Source organism: Daphnia magna, linkage group LG7 (assembly GCF_020631705.1).
Source record: "Daphnia magna isolate NIES linkage group LG7, ASM2063170v1.1, whole genome shotgun sequence".
NCBI lineage: Eukaryota > Metazoa > Arthropoda > Branchiopoda > Diplostraca > Daphniidae > Daphnia > Daphnia magna.
Genome location: NC_059188.1, coordinates 12,361,532 through 12,385,343, shown reverse-complemented (window position 1 = coordinate 12,385,343; position 23,812 = coordinate 12,361,532). Strand labels below are relative to the sequence as shown.

Sequence of the window (23,812 nt, the reverse complement as noted above, 5' to 3'; positions counted from 1 at the left end):
TAGACGCAATCATCGTCACAGGACGGGCCAGTCAGAGAGAAAGTTTTTTTTTTTCTTCTTCTTGATTCTCGCGTCTCGGGATTTTTTTATTTTCGCCTGCGCCCCAAAACACACATGCTCAGCTGATAGTAGCAGTTGTAATAGTAGTAGTCATCAGGGTCACGGTGGCTGGCGCCGGCCGTCTTGCACCATCACCTGAATGGTAATATAAGGTTGTTTTGTTTTTATCTTTTCGCTTTTTAAAATAAAATTTAAAAAAATAGGTAACCTTTAGGATTAGAAAACAGCCTGGAAAAATTGCATATGATTTTCGCCATCGATATATCTCCCCCCTCCTGATGGATTTCTCTTGCATACCTTGGCCTTTAAAGATTAGACGATTAAGGTCGTCTATCAGCATTTTTTGGCTGGAAAGGTTGGCCGGCACGTTTTACGATCCGCGCCAAATCGCCTCGTTATAAGTTTTTGCAACAAGGGGGTGATAGAATCTTGGCATAAAATCGAAAAGAAAAAAAAAACCAAAAAACCTTGAAACAATTAAATATGGTTACATGACTCGTGTAAGACGGACACAAAACTTTTCGAGTGAAACCAGAAGAGGTTCTCTTTACCTACACGTCAAGGGGTTGACACGATTTCTTTCTTCCTTTTTATCTTTCTGACCAATGCAAAAAGGGAAGGACGAAGAGTTTTAGATCGAACCTTGTGGAAATTAAACTCAGCACACCTACAGATGTCCTTCGCTAAAAAAAGAAGAAGAAGACGGGATGTTATTTGATCTATTCTTTGTCTGTGTACCTCTTCTTCTTCTTTCGCCATTCTCTTGTCAACACAATGAGGCAAGGTTGATCGTTAAGCTATAATAACTAATAGATGCTACGAGGACGACAAATGAAGGATGTATGCAAGACAATCCCCACTAGAAGCGGAACAAGCAGCAATCAAAAATTTCTGTGTAAAGATTATCATAGTACCTGTCACCTGATACGATGTTAAAAAAGAAAGAAAAAATCCCATCTTCAATAGAAAAAGGTGCGGATGGAGATTCTCAAGGTTGGCGGAAGAAGTCATGTTTTTGGCGACGCGGTGGAACGAACGTCCTACATTTTAACGAGACAACCACCGTAATTTTCTTGTTATTCATTTTCTTTCGTAAATGGAATCACCTGGTGTTCGAGCTAGACGAAGGGTCTACGGGACATTTCTTTTCACTCGGCCGGGTTTGTTGAATAGCTTCGTTGCTAGATGAAATGACTGAAAAAAGACAAAAGACGTGCATTATTTGTATAAAAGCAAGGCCATCTTTTCAAAAATGGTGGAATACAATGACGTCATCATGTCTCAAAGTCAAGTTCTTCTTCAACTTTTGGTACGTCTGTTTGTCGTTCAAGATGCGGCGAATCCCTCCCGTCTTTTCATCCTCATCAACGGCAAAATGTACAGTGACTCTTAACAAATGAATTTTTACCTACTCCGCCCATCATCCGCGTTTACGCAATCCGCCCTTTATGTCTTTTCTGGATAATTTGGCGAAACAGTCAGAAGGCATCAAGTGTTGTCGTACGAAGCAAATGGCTTACCGAAGAGTTGACCTTCATAGCTCGTACGTGAGTACCGTCACAATGACGAAGCAAAAATGTAAAGATGAGTATACACCTACATGTCGGCTTGTATACGTCGTGATGGTTGTTATAACACCATTTCATAATTGCACGTGAACAACCTCCTTTTGCACACCTCCCTTTAAATGTTGCAGATGGACCCCTCGTCAGCTGCTGGATAGCGTGATTATAAATGATGAGTTTAAACGCATGCGCGCCAAATACAGAGTGTGTGTGTGTGAGAGATACATAAAAATACCAGGTCACTTTCACTTTTCGAATTTCTTCTTCTTATGCCTCTTGTTGTTATGGAAGTGAGTGGCAGGTTTGTTTTCAGGTGCCAGAAAATTCTTCCAAAAGGCGCCATCGACCTGCGGTTCATGAAACGTTTTTATCATCAATTTAATAGCTCGAATTTTTAAGTTTCAATTATCTTTTATATGGTAAAGCCAGTTATCTTATTCCAATCGTCCATCAACCCAAGATGGCCTCATGCGGGTGGGAAAAAAAACGGGTTCGCTGTCTGAATGGATGTTCCGACTTCGGATTACCTATGGGGAAACAAAAAAAAAAGGAATGAAAAGCAAAAAAATAAGGAATTAAGATGCCTTACAGAGTCGAACAGCTGATGATTTCGTTTGAAGGCCACGGTCATTAAACTACAAAATATTCTAAAATAAAATCATAGAGGGGAAGATGATAATAAATAATTATAAATCATGAGATGAAACGTATACATGAAAAACGGCTCGTGCTTAGCTCTAGCGTCAGATTACCAGTTCCGATAACAGAAAGAAAAAAAAAAAAGGGAATTACATTTTGTTTCCCATTTTGAATTTGAAAAGAAAACGGCACGAAATAAGATTCCGAATCGGTCGACGACTCGGTCAGAATTGTTGATGCAGACACACGAAAAATCCTATCACGATCTTTTACAAAAACCCACCTAAGAAAAAAAAAATAAAAATAGACATAATCCTCTACGTGTGGAGTATTGAATACAGTCAAGGACATTGTTGTTCAACAATTCCAGAAAGAAAATCTCTTCTTAAATTTTTTTTCTTCACCTTTTTCATTTTTACTTGACAACAAAACGGGTGAAGAAAAAAAAAAGCACTGGAACATGTGCGACAACTTTTTTTTTCACTCGTTCGTGCTATTAGGAGGGAAAAAAAGAAAATTTTTAAAGTAAATGCATAGATGGAGATTCTGGTTTGACCCAAGTCGTGCAACTGCCAGTTTTCACTCACATTTTGGAACTGAAAATTCCAGTCAAACTGGGTCTGCCAAGACGTCGTTCATCGTCTTTGTTGTCTGCAGATCATTGTCTCTCCGCCTTTCCTTTAATTACCTAAATTATTATACATCCCAATCAATAATTAGAGACATCAAAAAGAAAAAGGGAATTTCAAGTGCATACCACCAACAACCAAAAATGGGACAATATCAAGCATTTTGATGCGGTTGTGGATGCGACGGGCAACACGCTGCATATTTGCCGATTTTCTCTTCCATCTCTCTTTCGCTTCGGGTGATTTATGATTCCGTCTGTTGCTTTGGCAATAGAGTTGACCCATTTTTTTGGCAACGTCATCCCTTCTAACCTTTTTGGCACTCCAATAATTAGTTCTCTCTCTCTCTTTTCCACGTGAATTCTCATACCACGATTATACCTCGCCAACAGCAACATGGTTGACACGAATTGATTGGCTGCAAAATAACGTGAAGAATCTTTTAATACTCGGTGCTACAAAAAGTAGCATCTTTTAGTCAAATCACGTTATGGATATTTTGTAATACACGTACGGGTGTTTCATGGACGCAGTTGCATCACACCGGATCTGTGCGGGGATTTCACTAAAAAAGGCTTTCGTCTCGCCTCTTTTTTTTGCGTGAAAGAATTTTCGTTTTGGGCTGCGTTGACTTTTCAAGTCGGTCAAGAGAAGATTCTTTAAAGTAAAAGCGAAAACTTGTCGGTAAAACAACAGGCTTCTTCTTCTTCTTACCAGAGGGTCAGTTGTACAACGTTTGTGTGTTCAGCCAAGACCCTGGAATATATAAATAAAACCGAAGCTTCAAACAAATCATTTTTTTCTTTTCTTTTTCCAAAAAAACATCGCAGGTTTTAAATGCAAAGCGATGGTGTCTCAGTTGATATAAGGTACAAGGTCACGGGTTCTTTTGGACGATGTCCTGGCGACGACACGAAGCACACGGACACACACACACACACACAAAAAGAAGAAATACCTGATATTTTTCTTTTGCTATCTTGTGCTCCTCATCATTGGGATGACCCTGAAGACGTTATTGGGATGGATGTCTTTCTTCTATCCAAACTCGCCTATAGGTAATAAACAATAAGACGTTTTGTTACCAACTAAAACAGGTGAATGTCTACGTTCTCCAATAGATAGCCAAACAGTTTACTATTGATACTAATTGTTTTTATCCTACAGAGACAGCCATAAATATTTAAAAAAAAAGAAGCCCATTTTACACCTGGAAATGTACGATTCCTAAGGAAGAGAATATTTGTGTTATTGTTCCTAAATTTCTTTTTCTTGGTCCCCCCCTATCCATGGGTAACCCCCATACATGGAACAATCAGGGTTGTTGTCTCTGATGGAGGACTGGGTCACTGTGTTCCAGCTTAACCTTGTACCTAGCGTCCCATATAAAAAACGAGAGAGAAATTGCCTTCGTATGTGTCTCCAAAGATACATTGTCCAGGAGATCTAGTAAAAATTTTAGAGTGGAAAGTAAATAACGAATTCCAATCCCCCCCTACCCATACAGAAAGAGAAAAGGCAAAAGATTTTCTTTTTAACTACCTCAACAGTTGGCTTAACAGCAGGCACTGACCTTGCCAAGAGGCTGTAGAGTTGCCACGAAAGAAATGAATATTTAATTTTCAGAATCTTAAAAATCAAAATCACGCCGTATAATTCCTAGCTGGACAGCATTGTAATTTCTATGGACTTGCCTAAGCAAATATTTTAATGAGTAAAAACACCAGCTAAAGCAAAAGAAGCATGAGCTTAACAGTTTGATTTTTTTTTTTTCTGTTTCGATTGTTTGTTACGTGTGCACTGATGAACGCACAGGGAAACCCAGGCGGCCCAAATAAAGAAGGGTGAGAATAACTTGCTTGGACTGGTCCAGCTAGGCAAAAAGAATTCCACGCTAACCGATTATGGCATAATTGGATAGGGAAAAAGGAGTCGAGGCAGAAATACGTATACTTAAAAAGAAAAGGCTAGGGTTGTTGAATACGTTCGAAAGTATAAAGTGGAAATAGATTTTATTGTTGGAGCCTCTCGCGGCCATTTTGTTTCCAGTTCTTTTTTTTACGTAGGTCGCGTCCTCGAGGGGGATTTTCGAGTTGAAAGACATTTACCATTGTAAGCTATAAAATGTTAAGATGAAAAAATCAAGAAAGAAAGAAGAAAAAGGATGGACCCCACATCTAAAAGCAAACTTGTTGGAAAAATCCATTTGGAAGGGCATTTGAACTCCATCAACATTTCAAGGGCATTGTTGTTTCGAGTTTCATTATTCACGACACATTGTAACCGATACGACATGGTTTCTCTTCGAAAACGATGTGAACATGTTTATGAGAAACGCAACCTTACCACACACGTGGTACATTTGTATATCGAATAGATTTTGGATAAATCTGTTTTGTTTTTCGTCACAGCTAATTAGTTCTTACAGTGGGACATTTAGAAATTCATCACTCAAAACAATCTGGTTTTATTGCCAATTAATGCCAAACCAGTTACCACTTACTTTATCTAGAAGTATGTAATGTGCTTCGTGCCATGCGTTTTGGGTGGTGGACTCGTGGTGGTGAGAGGACGATGACGTTTTTGATGTTTCATGGCTCGTTGCAATAGCTCAACTTTCGATTTTATTCCACTCCGTTTCACTTCATCCAAGGGCTTCATCATCCGTGTAAATAGCACTTTCGAACATTGTTATTTAAAAAAGAGTTTCACATTCCATCGACATTTTCAGAGCAGGCAAAACTTCATCGTCTTCTTCTAGAACACCCGCCAAATGGCCATTCGCGAAAACAGAGGTGAAAGCATTGCCAAATTAAAGAAACACGTTCCCTTTTCATCTAGTTCGCCCAAAAGTCATAAAATAAATATAGGTTATATCGAAATTGCTTCCTTGTCTCGACCTACTAATCCGTGCCAGAATAAAAACTAGTGGTTAGACTTCCGGCGAAAAGAAACATGCAATTGGTGATTTATTGTCTGCGGTTAATTTTTCTTCTTCCCACCATCCACCTATTCGATTCCATAACTTGGGCATGAGCTTGGAGTTTTGAGCAATAGATGGCGCAGATGCATTACATATTAGCAGAAAGAAATGAAAAATGAAATCGTCTGAAAGGAGACTTGATATGGCGTATAGATAACTTGTTCTTTCACAGGAAAGCCGTTGAGGTTAGGGCATCTCAACTGTTTTATCCAAATTTTTGAAAAAGTCTCTGCATTAAACTGTGTGGAATTATAAAGCCGCCAACATTTTGCCCAAGTCTAACTCACCGTCGGTGGCCATGAGTGCCCATGGCTGTCTCCACTTGAACAACTTCAAAGCGGCCAAGGGGACTCGGCCCTACCGGCTCATTCATTCCTTTTTCGTGGCCTGCACATCTTCGGAGGCCCGCAAACGCAAGGCATAATTAAACTGATACAGTTTTACTTGTTCCAAGACTCATCATTCCTGTTGCCAGGCGAAATCATGTTTGTGTCACGTCTGTCAGCGAAGAGGACCCAGGCTTCATGCCTGTCTTCACTGCATTTTCTTTGGCTGCTACGGTGCTGGTCACATTCAGGCGCACTCTCAACAACGGAAACATTTCTTAGGTAACCTGAAACCTGTTGGTTGTTTGATTCAGAATCCTAGGGATGCAAACTGTTGTTTTGTCTTACAGCTGTAGATCTGACATATGGAGTTGTGTGTTGCTTCCAGTGTGGTGATTACGTCTATGACCGAGAATTGGAAATTATTGCTCAAAAGCATCAAACCAAAGCCTCACTCTCTTTGGGTCTAGGTCAAGTTTACCACTCGTGGGAACCATCTGAAGAAGAAGTTGAACTTCTTAAAAAGCATACGCGCCGCAAGAAGATTACAGATTCTTCTATTATCGGTAATTTTATTCCCATCTCTTACTATATCAGTTTTGCAATAACTTACTCGTAACAGGGCTTAGAGGACTCGTGAATCTGGGCAACACCTGTTTTATGAACTGCATAGTACAGGCTCTTTTAAAAGTACCCCTTTTAAGAGATTTCTTCCTGTCAGATCGTCACATTTGTCAGTTTCAAGACGAGCCAGGGCGTTGTCTCGTCTGTGAAATTTCTCGCCTATTCCAAGAGGTACGTCATCTAAACACAATCCTATTTGGTTTGGAAAAAGATCTATTTTCGGAATCACACGCACAACATTTCGGCTTTTTCAGTTCTATTCGGGGAACAAGGCTCCCCTGACATTGCACCGGCTACTTCACTTGATCTGGACCCATGCTCGTCATTTAGCCGGATATGAACAACAAGACGCCCATGAATTTTTTATTGCCACTTTGGATGTACTACATCGACACTGCAGGTATAAATATCGCGTCGGGATTGCAGGCCAACGCGTTTACCGTTCTCGACTACGTCGTTATTTTTCTTTCACAGAGGACCAAATGAGCAACAGTCGACTCAGCCTCAAGAGAACTCTGTTAATCGTTGCACGTGCATCATAGATAAAATTTTCACCGGTGGTTTGCAGTCGGACGTCGTCTGTCAAGCTTGCCAGTATGTTCTTTCTTAATTTTTTTTTTTTAAATTTCAACAGCTCTATCAGATTTGTTGTCTCCCAACTATTACAGCGGTGTGTCAACCACAGTAGATCCCTTTTGGGATATATCCCTAGACCTTGGGCCGTCACCCAGCACGAAAGTTGTAACTACTGGCTCTGGTCCAGGATCGATTCCAACTTCGCTGCAAGACTGTCTGGAGCGATTTACCCGTGCCGAACATTTGGGTTCTTCAGCCAAGATCAAGTGTTCGCGATGTCTTAGCTACCAAGAGTCCACGAAACAATTGACGATGAAAAAGCTGCCCGTCGTGGCCAGTTTTCACCTGAAGGTGAGTTTAAATTATTTCCTACATAAATCGCACGTCAATCTCAATCAATTTAATTTGTTTGGTTTTTTTATTCTGCAGCGCTTTGAACATTCCAATCGATTCCATAAGAAGATCTCGTCATTCATCGCCTTTCCAGAATACCTGGACATGAGTCCATTCATGTCTCACCGCAGAAACATCAACAACAACGTCAATTCAAACTCGTCGGATCGAGCTGATAGGCCCGTCCATAAGCCCCTCATTTCCACCGAAAACATGTAAACTTGCTGTTCCGTTTAAAGCAACGACCAGAATCTGTTTGTGACAGAAGTGATACGGAACACTTGTTTTGGGGTCCCTCCCCCTCATTCCTTCCATTCTCCCAACAGGTATTCTCTATTTGCTGTGATCAACCACGTCGGTACCATCGAAGCGGGTCACTACACGGCCTACATTCGCCAGCACCGCGACCATTGGTTCAAGTGCGATGACCACCTCATCACCAAGGCTGACATTCGCGACGTTCTCCAAAGTGAAGGGTATCACTTAACAATCTCATATATAAGATGCATTTTCTTTCTTTTTTCTTAAGTTCTACGTGTTAAGATATTATGATTATTTACTTAACTTTAAAGTTCCTTTTTTCTTTAAGGTACTTGCTCTTCTACCACAAAATGATCTTGGAATACGAGTGAATAGGGCAAGACTTATTCTCTGAGGGCAGCTCAACCGAGTCAATTTTTGTTTGCATGCAGCATCCATCCAGTTCTTCTCTCCCCCCTTCAAGACTTCCCTCTTTTTGTTTTGTTACCTTTTTCATTTTCACTTTCGCTACGTTTTTCTTTTCTTTCGAGACCATTTCAATTCATCAGCGGTTAATGACCGTTAGAAATCTTTTCTTTTGTAACATTCAACAAGTCTTAAAAAAAAAAAACAAAAGAAGAAAAGGATAATGAAGTAGAAAAAACGAAACAAAAGGAGTTAAAAGACGGGAAAACAATGAATATTTAAATAATTTCCAATTTTCCCTAACCAGTCCATCGATATACCCTCTGTGTCTGTACTGTTAGGTTCTTTGATTCTATTCCGCCGCTCTCTTTTCGATCAAAGGCAAAGCGAGTCCTTTCCGGCTATTCTATCTCTCCCCTCTTCATCGAATCCGAATCACGCAAGATCTACTTAACAAACAAAAAAAATAACAACTTTGAAGACAATACATCAACACTCCCTTTTTACATAAAACTTGTGGATCCTTTCTCCCTCTTGCGCACGTCAGTCGAAAATTGAATATACTCTCGCAACTTTATGTGTTCAATGTCACAATTCGTTCGCCTCTCCCCCTCGTGCTGAAAAGAATCCCCCTCCCTTTTTTTTTCTTTCTGTGTGTCTGCATGTGTGTGTCTGTCGTGAAATCAATACAAAAAAAAACAAACAAAAAAGAGCGGATGAAATCAATCCCGATTGAGGTCAGCCAAAAAGGGATGGATGAAGAGAGGAAAGAATCAAAAAATAGAAAGCGTGACACGTTGGTTAACCGATGTCTGCCTCCTGCAAGAAGAATACGGCGGTTGACAGCAGAGGCGACGGATATCCGAGAGAAAGTTAAAAAAAAAGCCCGTCCATTCGTTTTGTTTCACAAAATTCAAAACAGGTAGGTACTCGCTCTATGACGTGCGGTGAGAAACATTTCGCCATGGAAAAAAGAACGTGTTTTTCTCATTGTTCGTGTTACTCAGAGAAAGAGCTGACAGTTGAGTGACAGTTGAGTTTCCTCGCCTGTCAACCATCGCTGCCGTTAACAAACCAGCATCTCCATCTTTCTCTCATCTTTCTTTTTTTTTATATATATATCAATGTGTTATTCTTTTTTCTTTACACAATGCAACAACATATTCAACAATCTCTAAAGATTTCTTTTTCTTTCTGAGCGGACGGATATTTAAAAGAATTTCAAATCAACAAGTCAACAAATCGATTGAAAAGACGCGATGTTCATTGTACAAAAAAAAAAAAACGTAGGGAAGTTGGAGGATTTCAAAAAACCTCGCGTTGATTGGTGCTGAAACCACTTTTGACGCTGCTCGCCTGCGTCGCTGGCGTCGGTATGGTCATCGAATGTAGAATGAATTCTTCGGCAATGTCGCGGTCCATGCCCGTGTAAACGTAACCGCTGACCATGCTCTCCACGTCTGATTGCAGCGGCTGTTGTGTCAGCTGTTGCGGCTGTTTCGCCATCGTGCTGCTTGATGGAAGCATACCGAAGAAATGCTGCCGCTGCTGTGAACGATCGCGTTTGTTTTGCTCTTTCATTTCCGGCTGGTCATTGGCTTGCACCGTGCTGCGAGACCTACGGCATCGTTTCTCATCCGCCGCGCTCTTGTCCCTCTTCTTCTCCTTTTTGTGATTACGTTCACTCGGAGTCGCGCCGGCCGTGGCGACGGGCAAACTGACCATTTCTCGGTGTACATAATTAGCGGGGTGATGCATATGCTGCAATCAATCAAGAAACCCGTAACTCAGTCGTCAATAATCAGCATATCAATAATAATAGCAACTTCCTTTTTGCTTTGTTTTTAACGTGATACTTAACGATTTTTTAAAAATAGATACTGGACAGCTGGACAGGAAGGAATTGTTATGGCCCATTTGGCGTACTAGTGTGTGTACGTGTACTAACCGTTGGTGGTGGTGGCATGCCAGGGGCGTGGTGATGGTGATGAAGAGAAGAAAGACTGGTGAGAGAATAAAATGCCGGCCCGGAAATCATAGGCTGAAGTACAGGCATAGCTCCGGCTGGGATGACGTAAGCCGTCGGAGCTCCGGTAACGAACGACGGGAAACCGACAGGCGGATGGCCACTAGCCGCTGGCGTTGTTGAGATTGCAACTGGAATCGGATGTGCCACCATCGGAACCTTAGCAAAGAAACATTTAAAAAAATATTTAAATAGACTACATTTCTATGAAATTAAAGAAGAAAACGGCCGCGTAATGATAATTTCAAATGGAAATGATTTAAACTGTGTAAGCGGACGCGCGCGCGCGCGCAGGTGTGTAATCACAGTTGTTTGACCAGTATAGTAAAGTAACATTTACTATACAGCCGTGTAACGGTTCGTTATGATCCACTCTGATTGCAGGACGCCAATGTGGCAATTGTAACGGTAACGACTTGGTTGTTTTTGGATCGTTCATAACGCCCTACCTGTGGATTATAGAGGCGCCGAAGCAAAGGTGGCGGACGTCTCTGCTGCTGCTGTTGTTGCTGTTGCTGCTGTTGGTGTTGGTGCGACTGTCTCAACCAGCGCAACAGCCGGTAGGCTCGCGCCTGACCCTCCGGACTCTGATCGGCCGTCAGCAAATTCATATTGGGAACGGAACCGATGCGATTAGCGCCTATCTTGTGATGATGGCTACTGGTGCAGCTGCTGTTACTGTTGACCAGTCGACGGTGTTGGCCGGCTGTCGTCGCTTGGGCACCGTAACAGAGACACGCTTCGCGCAGGCAAATCACCACGGCGGCCAACGACAGGAAGGTGGACAGCGTGCCCAGCGCCACCAGGACGGCGTTGATGATGATGGCGCGCTGTTTTAACGGTACCGTGCCAAGGAATTCAACGCGGCTCCCTTCCTGCCAATCAATTGCATGCGTCGTTTGGATTATTTATCAACGTCATTCAATTGATTTTAAGCGCGTTTAAGACAAGACAATTAGGGAGATAAATAAAAATCTAGGTTTGTGGGCGAAATCACTCCATAATTAGGTGCAGCGTGTTCTTCTTCTTTTCTTTGAAAAAAAGATTTACATTGGACGTCTACATGGGCAGATGCTTGAATATGCGGTCGAGTGATCGAACAAAAAAAACACGATGTCTAATAGACGTCGCGCAGTGTTGCCTTTGTAGGCGACCAGAGATATAAGAAATGGAACAAGGGACGATGACTGACAGGAATGTCGGTCGTCATGGGCCCCAACTTAGACGCGCATCGTTTCACCCAGGGACCTTTAACTATCCATCACGACTTAACAAGCATCTCCGACGTGCTACACACTTGACTTGTTGATTTACCTCTTGGTCGACAAAGTATCCGTGAGGGGCGTCAGTGTCGCGGGCTAGTCCCGTCGCTGCGAAGATGAGCAACAGTCCGATGGCGGCAAGGGCCAGCACGCTCATCAACAGGTAAGCTACGATGTAGATTAAATTGGTACGTTTCTGGCCAGCCATTATGCCCATAAGACCGCTCAGTACCACCACAGCGCCCGTCCATAAACCTAAAGGGGAAAAAATTATAAAAAAAATGAATTTTTTTTTAAAGGGGATTCATCAAATTCACATGGATGTCACTGCCTTGTGGTTAAGTCCAATCTAAAAAAATAAAATATGTGCAACGAACTTAGCCTAAAAAAAAAGAAAAATCACATCACGTTATACTCTAGACAGGAAAACAAAAATTTCAACGTGAGAACAGGTGCGCATGTTCCATGGAAAATTAGCAACGGATAATTATCAAGTGTAAATTCTTCTACTGTCCGAGAGTAATGCCAAACTGCTTAAGGTGGAGCCATTTGTGACCTGAAATATTTTTAAATTTTCGTTTCTCCTAATCATTTCAGAATGTAATTGGTTTTTTTTTTTCGCTTAAAAAAAAAAGGTGTGAAATAGAAGTGGAGGAGAAGGGGGGAGTCCCAACTTTCTCCAAAATGTGCTTTCCCAGAAATAACATCGATTTTAAAAACTAACGCTCGGAGCAAGTTGTTTAGGACTGAACGTTTTTTATTTTTTCCTGTCCGCCCAATCCCCTGGCTGGTATCAAATTAATATAGTCCACTACTCCCTTAAGCGGCCGTTTAAAGTGTTTTACATTTTTATATGAGTTAAGAGCAAGGGGGATACACGATTCGAGAAATTGACTATGATGTTTATCTTTCTTACCCCCCCCCCTTTTTTTTTTATTTTATGTATCACACAATTGAAAGGCATTTGTTATTCATTTCATGGAAACGGAAATTGTTACGACAATTTTTCATCCAGTTTTCTCTGTGTCCATTTTTTTAAATGTGCGAATTGCGACGCGGGACAAATTTCACAGTTACCCCCGAAAAAAAAAAAAAAAAAATCTAACGTGGGATAATTAGAAATAGAAACGATCGTGTGAGAGGCACTAACACGAGCAATGACGGATTGAGGAAGTCCCCATTTCTTATTGCCCAGGAGCGCAACGGCTGTTATGAAATGGAGCCCGCCAAAAGGAAATTGTATAACTGCACATCGAAAATCGAAAATCAATAATTAAAATCTACGTATCCACGGCTATTTTCGTCCAGTTATTCCTTCGTCCCTTTAAAAAAAATAAGAAAAAGCTCACCCGAACCGAGATAGGACATGGACGCTTGTTCCCACAGCGCCAGGGCACCGAAAGCAACCAACAAGACGCCTAGGAGGGTTTTGGCCATGCCGAGTGCCAAGGCCAGCCGGGCGGGAAAGAGTTGACCCCGACCGACGCCAATGACGACGCCACCTGGACCGATAGAGCCGGCCATTTGTTGCTTCTGCTTTGACTGTTGTGCGCCGCCGGAATCGTTCTCCAAAACGCTATTGGCTTGCTGCTTCTTCATCAGCCATTTGGTGAACAATTGGCTCGAATCACTGCGCACGGCCGTGCCGGCTGATGGACGGCCCGCGCTGCTGCCACGATCCAGCCGCGGCGGAGTGGCTGAGCTCGACTCGCAAGATGATCGTCGACCGTCCACCCACTCGGCAGTTGTCAACGACGAGTTCAACTTGCCCGACATTCTCAATTCAATTTCTTTCGAGTATTTTCTTGCTTTCTTCAAGCCTTCCAAAAATCTTGTTGTTTTTGACTAGTTTTTTTTGTTTTATTTCTCCAGTCAAAATGATCCGGGGCTGACATGGATTTCCATCACGGCAATTCAAATGTGAATTTTAACTTTTTGTTTGTTTGTTTTTTTTCAAAGAAAAGAAAAGAGGCGATGAAGACACAACTGCAGGAGAGGTGCAAACGGTTCGAAAGCTTGACAACAACTGGCGGCTCATTCATTCCGGAACAGGAAAGTCATTTGAGCTTTCGCGGTGGGGGGAGAAGGTGGGCGGGCAAGACGGGCTATACAGAAGCGGGAAAAAGGAGAAACTACGCTCAAGCGCGCGAGCGCAAAAAGTATTTTTAAAAAATAAAAATAAATAAAAAATGTATTTATTTACACTTGTATAGAATCAAGAGACCGCAAAAAGCATCAAAGTTACGTGCGTTTCTTTTAGGTCACGTTGCCTTCAGGGCATTGTTTTATTTTCGTGTTACACATTTTCTTCTTCTTCTTTCGTTTTGGGTGTCATTTTTTTTTTCTTTCTTCTTCTTTCCCTTTTGAATACCTCGGATTTTTTTTGTGGAGTGAATTGTTCGCAATTTCGGTACAGGAAAGAGACCGGACATGTAATATCCCGCGCTTCCTACCGTCTTCCCTTCGTCTCATATCCCTCCTGGAAACGACCTCATTTTTTGTTCAAAGACAGGGCGTGGATGTGTTAGTGTTATTACCGTACTCTTACCCTTTTTTTTTTGTTGGTGGAGTAGTGTAGGCGGTGAATGATTTAATAACAACAATCGTTCATGTCACGTCCTCCTAATTTCTTTACTTCTAATGTGAGATGGCAGCCCGACCAATACCGGCATGATATCCTGGAGGGGAGAGAGAGAGAGAGAAAGAAATGGACGATTTATTGATAGACTCTAATCATTTCGCGATTGATCTACTTAAAGAGAAATAAAATGTGTTTATGGATCGTTTTTTTTGTTGAAAGATATTTCATTTTCGTGTGTGGTAATGTCCCCCCCTGGCTCGACTACGTGACGATCGTACAAATAATGACGCAGGACATTCAACGTGGGTTATTCGAAAATGATTGATGTTTGCTAGTCAAACTCCTTGAAATGTTTGCGATTAGAAAAACAAAAAAGAAAAGAAATTTCTTTCTATAGATCTCGTCCTTTTCACTTGTTCTCAATCAAAACGGTGAAAAGAACGTCTGCAACATCTCATTAGACACACACAAAAAGAAGAGTGAAAGGTTCTCCGACGACTCATCAGAATTTCCAAAGCGGTTCGTAAACGAGTTAAGCCACACAAAAAAAAAAGAATCGACATCAGATGGTGTTTTCACCGAGCAATTATGATCGTTTCATTTTGTTTTTCCTTCTCCTCTTTGCCATTAAGCAAATGAAACAGGAAAAAAAAATATGTTTGGACCAAATCTCAAGATAATCAACAAGAATTAACTAGTCGAGGGGCTTTCACACCGCCCTAAACGAGGCCCGAAGAGATTCTGCCGGAGAAAAAAAAAAAAAAGTGAAACAAAATCTTGTCGTAGATCAAGATAATTAAACTGGCTAATGGCTTCGGGAATCATCCGCAGAAGAGCGCCAAAAATATACGAGTTAGCAAAGAAGAATATATAAAAACAGGCCCAGGTGAAAGTACTATGCAAAATCAAATCAAATCGAAACAGGTGAAAGTTCTTTTTTGCTCATCATGGCCGGCTTGACTTCTTCCAACATCTTTTCTCTTTCTTCCTTATTCAAAGGATTTTGCATCAAGGCCCTTAAAGCTACGCTCAAACAAACCCGGTGGAATGCGTATTACATTTGCATTTTGAATAGACGCCAGGTAAGAGAGAGAGAGAACGGACAACGGTAAAGAACGACAAGACATTCATCTTTCTTACGCCACTTGCTGAACCCAACCTACACTTTTGAACAGGGCGGAGAGGTGAATAGATTAATAAAAATATTATTATAATTTTTTTTTACATCTCGGGTAGGAGAGAAAGTGAGAGCTGTGTCAAAGAGAAAAGAAATGCACACATCTTTTGAAATTTTTGGCGAATTGATGAATAATTAGCCCAAATAATGAGACGATATATGTGGGCGGTATTTGGCAGGTTCAGATTTGATTTTTCCTCTCCAGGAATGTCGTAAAAATTGCAGAAATAATTGCAACTTTGTGTTCCGAGTTTCTTCTTGGTACTGGGTCGCGTTCCAAAGTGTACCAAGGAAATATGAAAAGAATTCGGGCATCTTCCGTGGTCTGCCGAGATTTCTACTATGACAACCGGTTATTACTTCATTTTGACTAAATAGTTAACCACACACGGGCACACCCGCACGAAAAAAAAAAAAACAAAAAAAGTTGTCCAACTGTTCAACAATCAACTCTTCCTGACGGATGAATTAGAAAACATTTGCGAAAAGAAAAAGAAAAGAAAGGGACTGAAGATACGGATAGAAATGCTGTCGATCAACATGTCGAACATTCAAACAAACTCTTCCGGGCAACAACAACATTTTTGTTTTTCTTGAAAAGATTAAGAAGATGATGGCGTACGAGTTTTCAAAGTCCCACACGACCGCATTTCTTCCGACGATAAGAAAAGGCACGGATCATTTTTTGTTTTGTTTGTTACTTCCTTCAATGGAAGACAAGAAGAATCTCATCTTTTTTTTTTTTTCAAATACCCGACGAATGCAAGGAATCATCGTCTGTTCATCCGTAATTCACAAACAATGTACGCATTTTAAATAAAAAATAAAATAGGTCGACGCCAACGCAGCTCAACCGCACTGAAGTAATCAAATTATCTTTTCATCCGCCAACGAAACATGTCACACGGGGCGGCCCTTTTTATTTACGATCCCCTTCTCCAGTTTTTTTTTTTGCGAATCATATTTCACACATCTCATTTATTTCCCATTCTATTATCAAGACCTCATTAACCGTGTCGAGCTCGTCATTTTCGTCCTTGTTTCACTTCGCTTGGCGTCATAAATCAAGAGGAACAGATTCGACGTGCTTGGCCAACAGACCCGATCGAAACCTGTTAACGACCGTCGATTGATACCTGCATATGAGACGCGTTTTTTATTTTAAAAAAGAAAGAAAGAAAGAAAGAAAGAAAGAAAATGGACGCAGCAGAAAGAGAAAGGAATAAAGTTTGGAATATCGAGAGGAAACTTTCACATGTCAAATTGGAAGGGATGAGGGTTACGTCTTATCTTCCAAGTCGATATCTTTTGATTTTGCTTCCATTGTGTGAGTGACGGGCTGCGGGAATTTTCTCCCGTCAAAGAAAAAGACAAAACAATAAAAGCCAAGATTGAGTTCAAAACTCTTCCCGACATCCGCCAGCATCGTGCGTATTTACTCAGGCAAAATGCACATCAAAAGGGGTGGCCTACTAAATATGCACAATTTTTTTTGTTTTGTTCCAAACACTCGGGTCTCGTCTGTCTAGTACCAGGCGACCGACGTCTTATTGAAATAGAGCAGAGCCAATGGGTGAACGAGACGCCATGTGTGGCGTTTGCGCCCTAGCAAACATAGCCTCAGGGCCGTGAATTTTGTTTCTTAATTAATTCTCTCCATTACATTCGATACGTCCAAATATCAAGGTTTACCCATTTTTCTTTCTTCTTCTTCTTCTTCCAGGCTATAATATTATATATCTAAATGGGTGGGAAATTTGAAGAAAAACGGATCTTTCCGGTATAAAATACCGGGTATTACATACGGGGTTATATAAACTGTGTATCTATTTTTTTTTTTCGACTCTTTCCAAACAACAACAACAAAAGCCAACACACAAAATGTGTAGCGTACAATTCAACTAACCTAGTTTGTTTTGTTTTCTTTCTTTCATTTCCTCGTGATTTTTTTTTGTTCGATCTTTGCGGTTGTTTAAAGCCCCGTGGGAACTATTGGCGCGTGAAATATTCAATTAGAATTTGCGTTGCTGTTGCTGTTGGTCGACCTACACTTGAGGCGTTTGATATTATATATTAATAAGTTGTGCGAGCAAGTTTCTAATCCAACGGCACGGCACGAAAGTGACCGACCAGTTTGAAGGCAACTCGTCCGTTCGGCTAATCCCATCCCAACTCTCCCCGTCAAAACAAACAATGAAATGGCTTTTATTGAGATGAGACGTTTTCTCTTTTAATCGAATCCCTTTCAGCCATGGAAAATAATGTTTCAAAACTAAAAATAGTTACGACTTTGCATCAGCAGTTTATCGTAACAATCATATCAAAATCGTAACCGTTTGTTTTTCAGTTTTCGACTATTATCAATAAATAAAGACGCGAAAGAAAAAAAAAAACAATTATAATAACAATGGGGTTAACTGCCATGTGCAGAGTGACTTCTGCTCTAAACGGACATTGGAAAATGTTTCCCCTGCGGGCGGGAAAAGTTGCCACTTTGAATAGCCACAGACGAAAACATATGCAACACGGACGAGGGCCAATGATTTGACGCTCTTTGACATTCCACTTCAACATACACTTTCTCTCCGCTTCGACGCCCTACGTTTAATACACGGCGTAAAGAGAAAGGAAGATGCTAATGTCTTGCGTTATAGCTTTACACGAGTAAGACTGGAGGGCGATTGCTACTAAACATACAGCGGAGAAAGGAAGTGTTCCAGCGCTCGGTCAGCACATTGCACGCAATGATTGCGCACAATCGCCCCAGTGGCAAATTTCGTACCGCTCGTTACAAAAACAGCTGATTGTTATTTCAGAAAACATTTGCATTTTTTGTGTGTGTGTGTGAAGATGATCGTGGACTGTGATTGCTCCATCCGAAAAAGAGGCTCAATCCCGAGAGGCATTTGTTTTTTTAACAATTAGATTTTTTGCATTTTTCTTCTTCTTTCCCCACTTCATTTGTTTGTCTTGTTTGATTGCTTTGCGACTGGTGGGGGAGAAAGGGATCGACCTACATACCCCCTCCCCGCGTTACACGTTTTTTTAACGTTTGTGGTGAATAGGACCGCCAAATGGCGATTCTTTTTATTTTTCTTATCTCGCCCCATCCCGTACGCATGACCGAATTCTTGTGTTCTGGAGACGGAGTAACAATTTTGCAGAATAACGTAATAATCGCGGGAAAAGAAAAAAAAAAGAATTGGTGTTGAAAAAAAAAAACGATAATAGAAAACGAAAATTCAATTGAGAAAAATAGTCGGCCATAGAAAAGAAAAAAAAAAAAACATCTGTCGAAGTAAAAATTTGTTAACAGTGAAAAGAACGTTTTTATTCCTTTCCTTACCCTCAATTTTTGATTGTGCCAGACACTAGAGAAAAAAAAAGGCAAAGAGATTGCAACAGACTAGAATAATTGCAATTTTTGTAACGAAATGGCTTGCAATTTAGGCCTAATTATCATAAAACCATTTGAAAATTAAACTGCTCCTCCCCACTTTTTTTTTCATCCCGCGTGATACTCGAAATTGCTTACAGATGGCGACACGTGTTAGTTACTGAACTGTTACTCGCAGGAGCTATCAAGGTAGAACTGAGCTAGAAATGGTCTGATATCTATCAAAGATTGAGAAAGATAAATCTTTCAAAAAATCAAAAAAAAAATATCATAATAATCGCATACCAAAATTGAATTCAAATGGTCGAGTAAAATTATTTTTGCCTCCACATCAGACGAGAAACCCCAACAAGTTACAAGTCCAAGTTTTAACCGACGTCAACTCATTCGACAATGGCCTGCAAAATGATGAAAATAATTCCCATTTTCTTTATTTTGCTCGCGACGCTTTTGAGTTCCAGTTATGGAAATGCCGTCGTGTCTCCTCGTAAGCCTATCATTTACTTTCTATCGTAACGAGAGAAAAAAAAAAAAAACTTGTTGCGTCATTTCAAAACTTCGAAAGACACCATTTTCTAATCCTTAAAACTTCTTTTTCTTTTTTCAATGGAAAAGTTTGTGGAGGACGAGTTTTTGTCGAGAATACGATCGTGATTGAAGCTCCAGTTCACGAAAATTGTCACTGGGACATTCAAACGCAAGAAGATCGTATCCTCGTCATCACTGCGGTCAACGGAAACCTCAAAGAAGCTCAAGAGTTTCTAGCTGTATGCAAAATGAATTTGATTGCCAACCGACCCAATTTTTTACGATAATCTTTTCCTTCTTCTAAAGATTCACGACGGATCCGGCAAAGATTCGCCCATTCTGCTCGTGGAGAATCAAAAGACCCACGAGCGTTCGAGAAAAGATTTGCCACAGGCCGTGTACACGACACAGTCGACGGCGAGCATCCGATTCAAAAAGGCGCCAACTTCAAATTTACAGCTCAAAATTCAAAAGGTTAAACGAGTTGCACGCAACGACAAGCTCATTCCGCCCTAGTAGGCCATCCATTCTTTTCAAACAGGCAGTCATTTGTCCCTTTAATCTGGGAACGGAGAGCCAATGCGGACGAGTCATCGACGACGTTTCGTGCTACTGCGCTACTTTCACCAAAGTATAAGTCGTTAACGACACCGATACATACATACATTTTTCTTTTCGATTAATTCGATAAGTTAGGACGTTTGTTAAATCCCAAAAAAAATTGTGGACATTTTTCGCAAAAATTAGAGAAGTCAAGTGAGCCAGCGGACGTATTGTTACAATCACAATATGAAGTTGCTGTCGCTGGAAACGTACGAGAAGGAGCAAGCCATTCACGTTGCCTGGGGCTATGGTAATCAAAACTTCCCTTATGCAAAATGCCATGCAATTACGTCCCTTCTCAAAGAAACTTCTCGAAAAGGACACAGAGACCCATTGCACGGCATTATTGCAAATAAAAACGCGATTTAAATCCTAAACTGCGTTTATATAGAGGCCCGCTTTTGGACTTCTCTGACCGATGCGATAGACGAGGGAACTTGGTATTGGGAAAGTACAGACACGGCCTTGTTTCCTGGCTACTCGAATTGGTGCAACAGGCAGCCCGACGACGCTGGAGCCTTTGGTGGCGAAGACTGCATGCTCACCAATTACGAAACGAACGGATGCTGGAACGACGGCGATTGCGAGAAAGACGAGTTCGACGCTATCTGTCAAGCCATTCCTTAGTTCTATGGATATTTCCTTTTCCCCTGTTCTGTTACGATATCATCGCCTAGCGAACGAGTAACTGAAATATAAAGATTGTGCAATGCAGACAGAAACAAAATAAAACGATCAATTAGGGCTTGTTTATATCTTACTTTTTAACCGAAAGCAAATATTAGAAATTTATTTACTCAAGTTCAAATCTCGTCCTTTGATTTCACCAGTCATCGCGTCTTATCGACTTAAAGGGCATGACACCTTGTCTCGGTGATATTTCAAGTCTAAAAATGTCGATAGAAAAAATCAGAAAAATACTAGTAAATACGTGAGAACACGTAAAAACAGAATTCAACTCAATTCTGACTTTGTTGCAGCTTGACACCGAAGAATTAACTCGTCAAAGTTTATCATGAATTTCTAAATTCGCTCTGACAAACCAAAGCCAAGTTGTTAAGCTCTACAGGTGAGTGGTACAGAAACACGAAAGCAGAAGAAAAGCAAACAATAAATTGCCCAACTTTCAAATTTGTTTGTCGATAGACATAAGATAACCAACCTCCTGATACGGGGGGTCAAACCCATCACGTAGCGCATTGCAATTCAGCCTCGAATTATTCTTAAACCGGATACTTTGTCATACTATTCGTCTGCAAACGCCTTGTGCGATTGTAAATACTCCAATGGGATGTGCAAACATGCGCAACAAGTTTCCTTTCGCACGACATAAGACAATGAAAAATTGATGACTTACCATTTGAAAGCTTCGTTTACCACACTACTGGGTTAAGGGTTGTTTTTGTTTTTTTGCTTGCAACATCTGAAACAAATGACAAAAGAAGGGCTCATTAATAAAGGGATAAAACACATCAATCAACTGAAGATAATCTGCATGAAATGAAGATTGCGATTTTACATTCTAATTAAGCAAAGACTTTGTCACGCATTTAAAAACCATTCAATCAAATTTTGTCGCGCTTAATTGCTTTGAACAAGATAGAAAGGCGTGAAAGGACTCGCGTGTCTTTTCTTCATTAACTCATTGTCGCATTGCAAACGAAATGGGGAAGCGAAAAGGATTCGTTAAATATGCATAAATAAGAGCCATCGCATTCATTCGCGTTTCAAAACATTGGCATAAATACAAAGCAAGATTATCAATACAAAGATTAGAAATGAAGCTACTGGCTGAGCATATCAAGTTCAAAAGTCGACCCCTTGTCTGTAATTTCTTAGCGTAGGTGGTTTCAAACCAAGGCTTTTATTATTAGTTCAAGATAACCTACAAAATGATTCCTTGGGCATATTAAACGTTAGAAATGCAGCAACAACACAATTTTTAAAATCCTGGAACTCAATTTTTATGAAAATTATTGAGTTGAATCGAAAATGCGATTGAGACATAACGAGACTTTGCTGTGCGTTACGTTGTGAGCAGTCATACCACCCCAGGGCTATAGGTTAGGCCAAGTTGACGAGGGCACAAATAACGCTCATTCTGGAGTGGTTATCAGATTATTTCTTTAAATAATTCATTTTATGTTTTTTTATATCTTTACAAATTCTTTCAATCACTTTGTTTCCCTTTGATTTATTTTGATTCAATCGTCTTTTGAATCACGTAACTTCCAAATTCAAAAGGTGCTATCAATCATCCCACGCTTTTTCGTCAAATATGCCCCAATCATTGTTTGACATCATTGATAACCAACCTCGTCACATCACAACGAGAATAAGAAAAAATAACAGAGCATTTAGATATTAGAGCATACGGGGAAAAAACGAAAACAAAATCACTTGACTTTAAGATGTATTTTTTTGAAATACTAGTTCATTACTACCGGCTACTACCAACCAATGAAGAAAATGAAGAAAAAAAAAAAACGCAACATCCATATGCATTGCTTAACATTGATTCCTGCTATTCGGTGGCTAATAAGTGTTTTCGCCTTCAGGTGAACAAACTCAATTTCGTCTCTGCTTTTCAGCATTTTGCTTTATAGAACTTGTGGTTTCCAATTTCCCCTTTAAATTCGCAGTTTTTGACCCATTCCGGTGTCGGTATCTTGGAGGGGCAGAAGTAATGATCAGCTCCGCCGGTCGGATCTGAGCTCTCGTAAACTTTCGGCAACCATTCGTCCATTGCATCATAGACGTTACGCTCTTTCTTTATGCCCTGTTCAATTAAATGTTTCTCGTCTTCATTCCAGCACGAAAATTGGTATGGCTTAAGGCAAACGCCGGCAATTGTGCCATCTTTGGAGTACTTGGTCCCTTGATTGGCTCGGTTTTTATGACCCAGGCTACTGCCCGTTGTCCACGTCTGTCCTCACCTCTAGCCTCAGCAAAGACAGTCTTTTTCAATATCTCGTAGTCTTTGGATTTTTTGTCAAGTTCCATTTTATCCTAACTAAAATAAACACTTAAAATTTAAGACAAACCAAAACGAATTGACAGAAACATTTCGAGGCAATCTATCAATCTCATCGATAAATACAATATTCAAAAACCGACCTCAACGATGTGCTGCGGTTAGATGCGAAATCAAGGCGTGCTGCTATAAGACAAAACTGCAAGTAACGCGCTGTTGCAGTTTTTCTCGCTTTTAAGCCCATGTGCAATGTACCATGCGCACCTTTATCTATTCTCGTGCAGCCACGTAGTTGTGCCATTAATCTTTTAGTTGGCCCATTTATCTCAACCAAGAATCATAATCTATGAAGCAAGCGACAGAAGCAATTCCGACGTCATATTTCCCTTGTTTCTCGAACCGCATAAAATTCCCTGATTCAAATATCTCGATATAACATCGAGATCATTTTCAAGCTCGGGATGAACGATCAGAAATAAATGGCTGCCACCCACGTCCCCAAATTTCTACTTCAAACATCAGCCACAGTAAAGTTTAAGAAAACTTCCTTTATTTATAAGACATTTTCTGTCAATCATCCCACGCTTGTTTCCTTAAAAAGGGCTACATTTACTTTCTAAATGTCATGAATGAGATAACGTACAGAACTCGGTTGGGTTAAGTGTAACCATATCACGACGAGAATATTCAAACAGAGCAGTTAGACGTTAGAGCACAAGTGCTGCCAACATTTATCGAATCAGTTGACTTTATTCAAAAAATGTGTTAATACTAGTGAATTGCTACAGGAAAATGGATATCGC

The 23,812-nt window shown here is 40.6% G+C and overlaps 4 protein-coding genes across 4 annotated transcripts; 2 read left to right on the top strand and 2 right to left on the bottom strand.

The window, feature by feature from the left end:
* Positions 1–5,977: 5,977 nt before the first annotated feature.
* On the top strand, positions 5,978–9,038 carry LOC116926516 (ubiquitin carboxyl-terminal hydrolase 22). Its single transcript, XM_032933446.2, has 10 exons — positions 5,978–6,294; positions 6,352–6,484; positions 6,553–6,768; positions 6,825–6,997; positions 7,081–7,226; positions 7,301–7,420; positions 7,495–7,753; positions 7,832–8,010; positions 8,122–8,271; positions 8,385–9,038. The coding sequence occupies exons 1-10, from the start codon at positions 6,175–6,177 to the stop codon at positions 8,425–8,427; spliced, it is 1,539 nt and encodes a 512-aa protein (XP_032789337.1). The 5' UTR covers positions 5,978–6,174; the 3' UTR covers positions 8,428–9,038.
* Positions 9,039–9,624: 586 nt separating this feature from the next.
* Positions 9,625–13,806, bottom strand: LOC116926507. Its single transcript, XM_045177015.1, has 5 exons — positions 13,099–13,806; positions 11,802–12,004; positions 10,937–11,362; positions 10,410–10,646; positions 9,625–10,222 (listed from the first exon to the last, which is right to left on the bottom strand). Exons 1-5 carry the CDS (start codon positions 13,523–13,525, stop codon positions 9,767–9,769), a joined length of 1,749 nt encoding a protein of 582 aa, XP_045032950.1. The 5' UTR covers positions 13,526–13,806; the 3' UTR covers positions 9,625–9,766.
* A 5,376-nt stretch (positions 13,807–19,182) lies between these two features.
* Positions 19,183–20,779, top strand: LOC116933356 (CD209 antigen-like protein D). The gene is made up of 6 exons (XM_032941140.2): positions 19,183–19,391; positions 19,520–19,671; positions 19,739–19,906; positions 19,974–20,063; positions 20,180–20,285; positions 20,427–20,779. Exons 1-6 carry the CDS (start codon positions 19,298–19,300, stop codon positions 20,660–20,662), a joined length of 846 nt encoding a protein of 281 aa, XP_032797031.2. The 5' UTR covers positions 19,183–19,297; the 3' UTR covers positions 20,663–20,779.
* A 1,652-nt stretch (positions 20,780–22,431) lies between these two features.
* On the bottom strand, positions 22,432–23,053 carry LOC116933357 (spore cortex-lytic enzyme). The gene is given in 2 exon segments (XM_032941141.2): positions 22,432–22,933; positions 22,936–23,053. Coding segments are annotated over 2 exon segments (414 nt in total). The 5' UTR covers positions 23,039–23,053; the 3' UTR covers positions 22,432–22,622.
* Between the last annotated feature and the right edge of the window lie 759 nt (positions 23,054–23,812).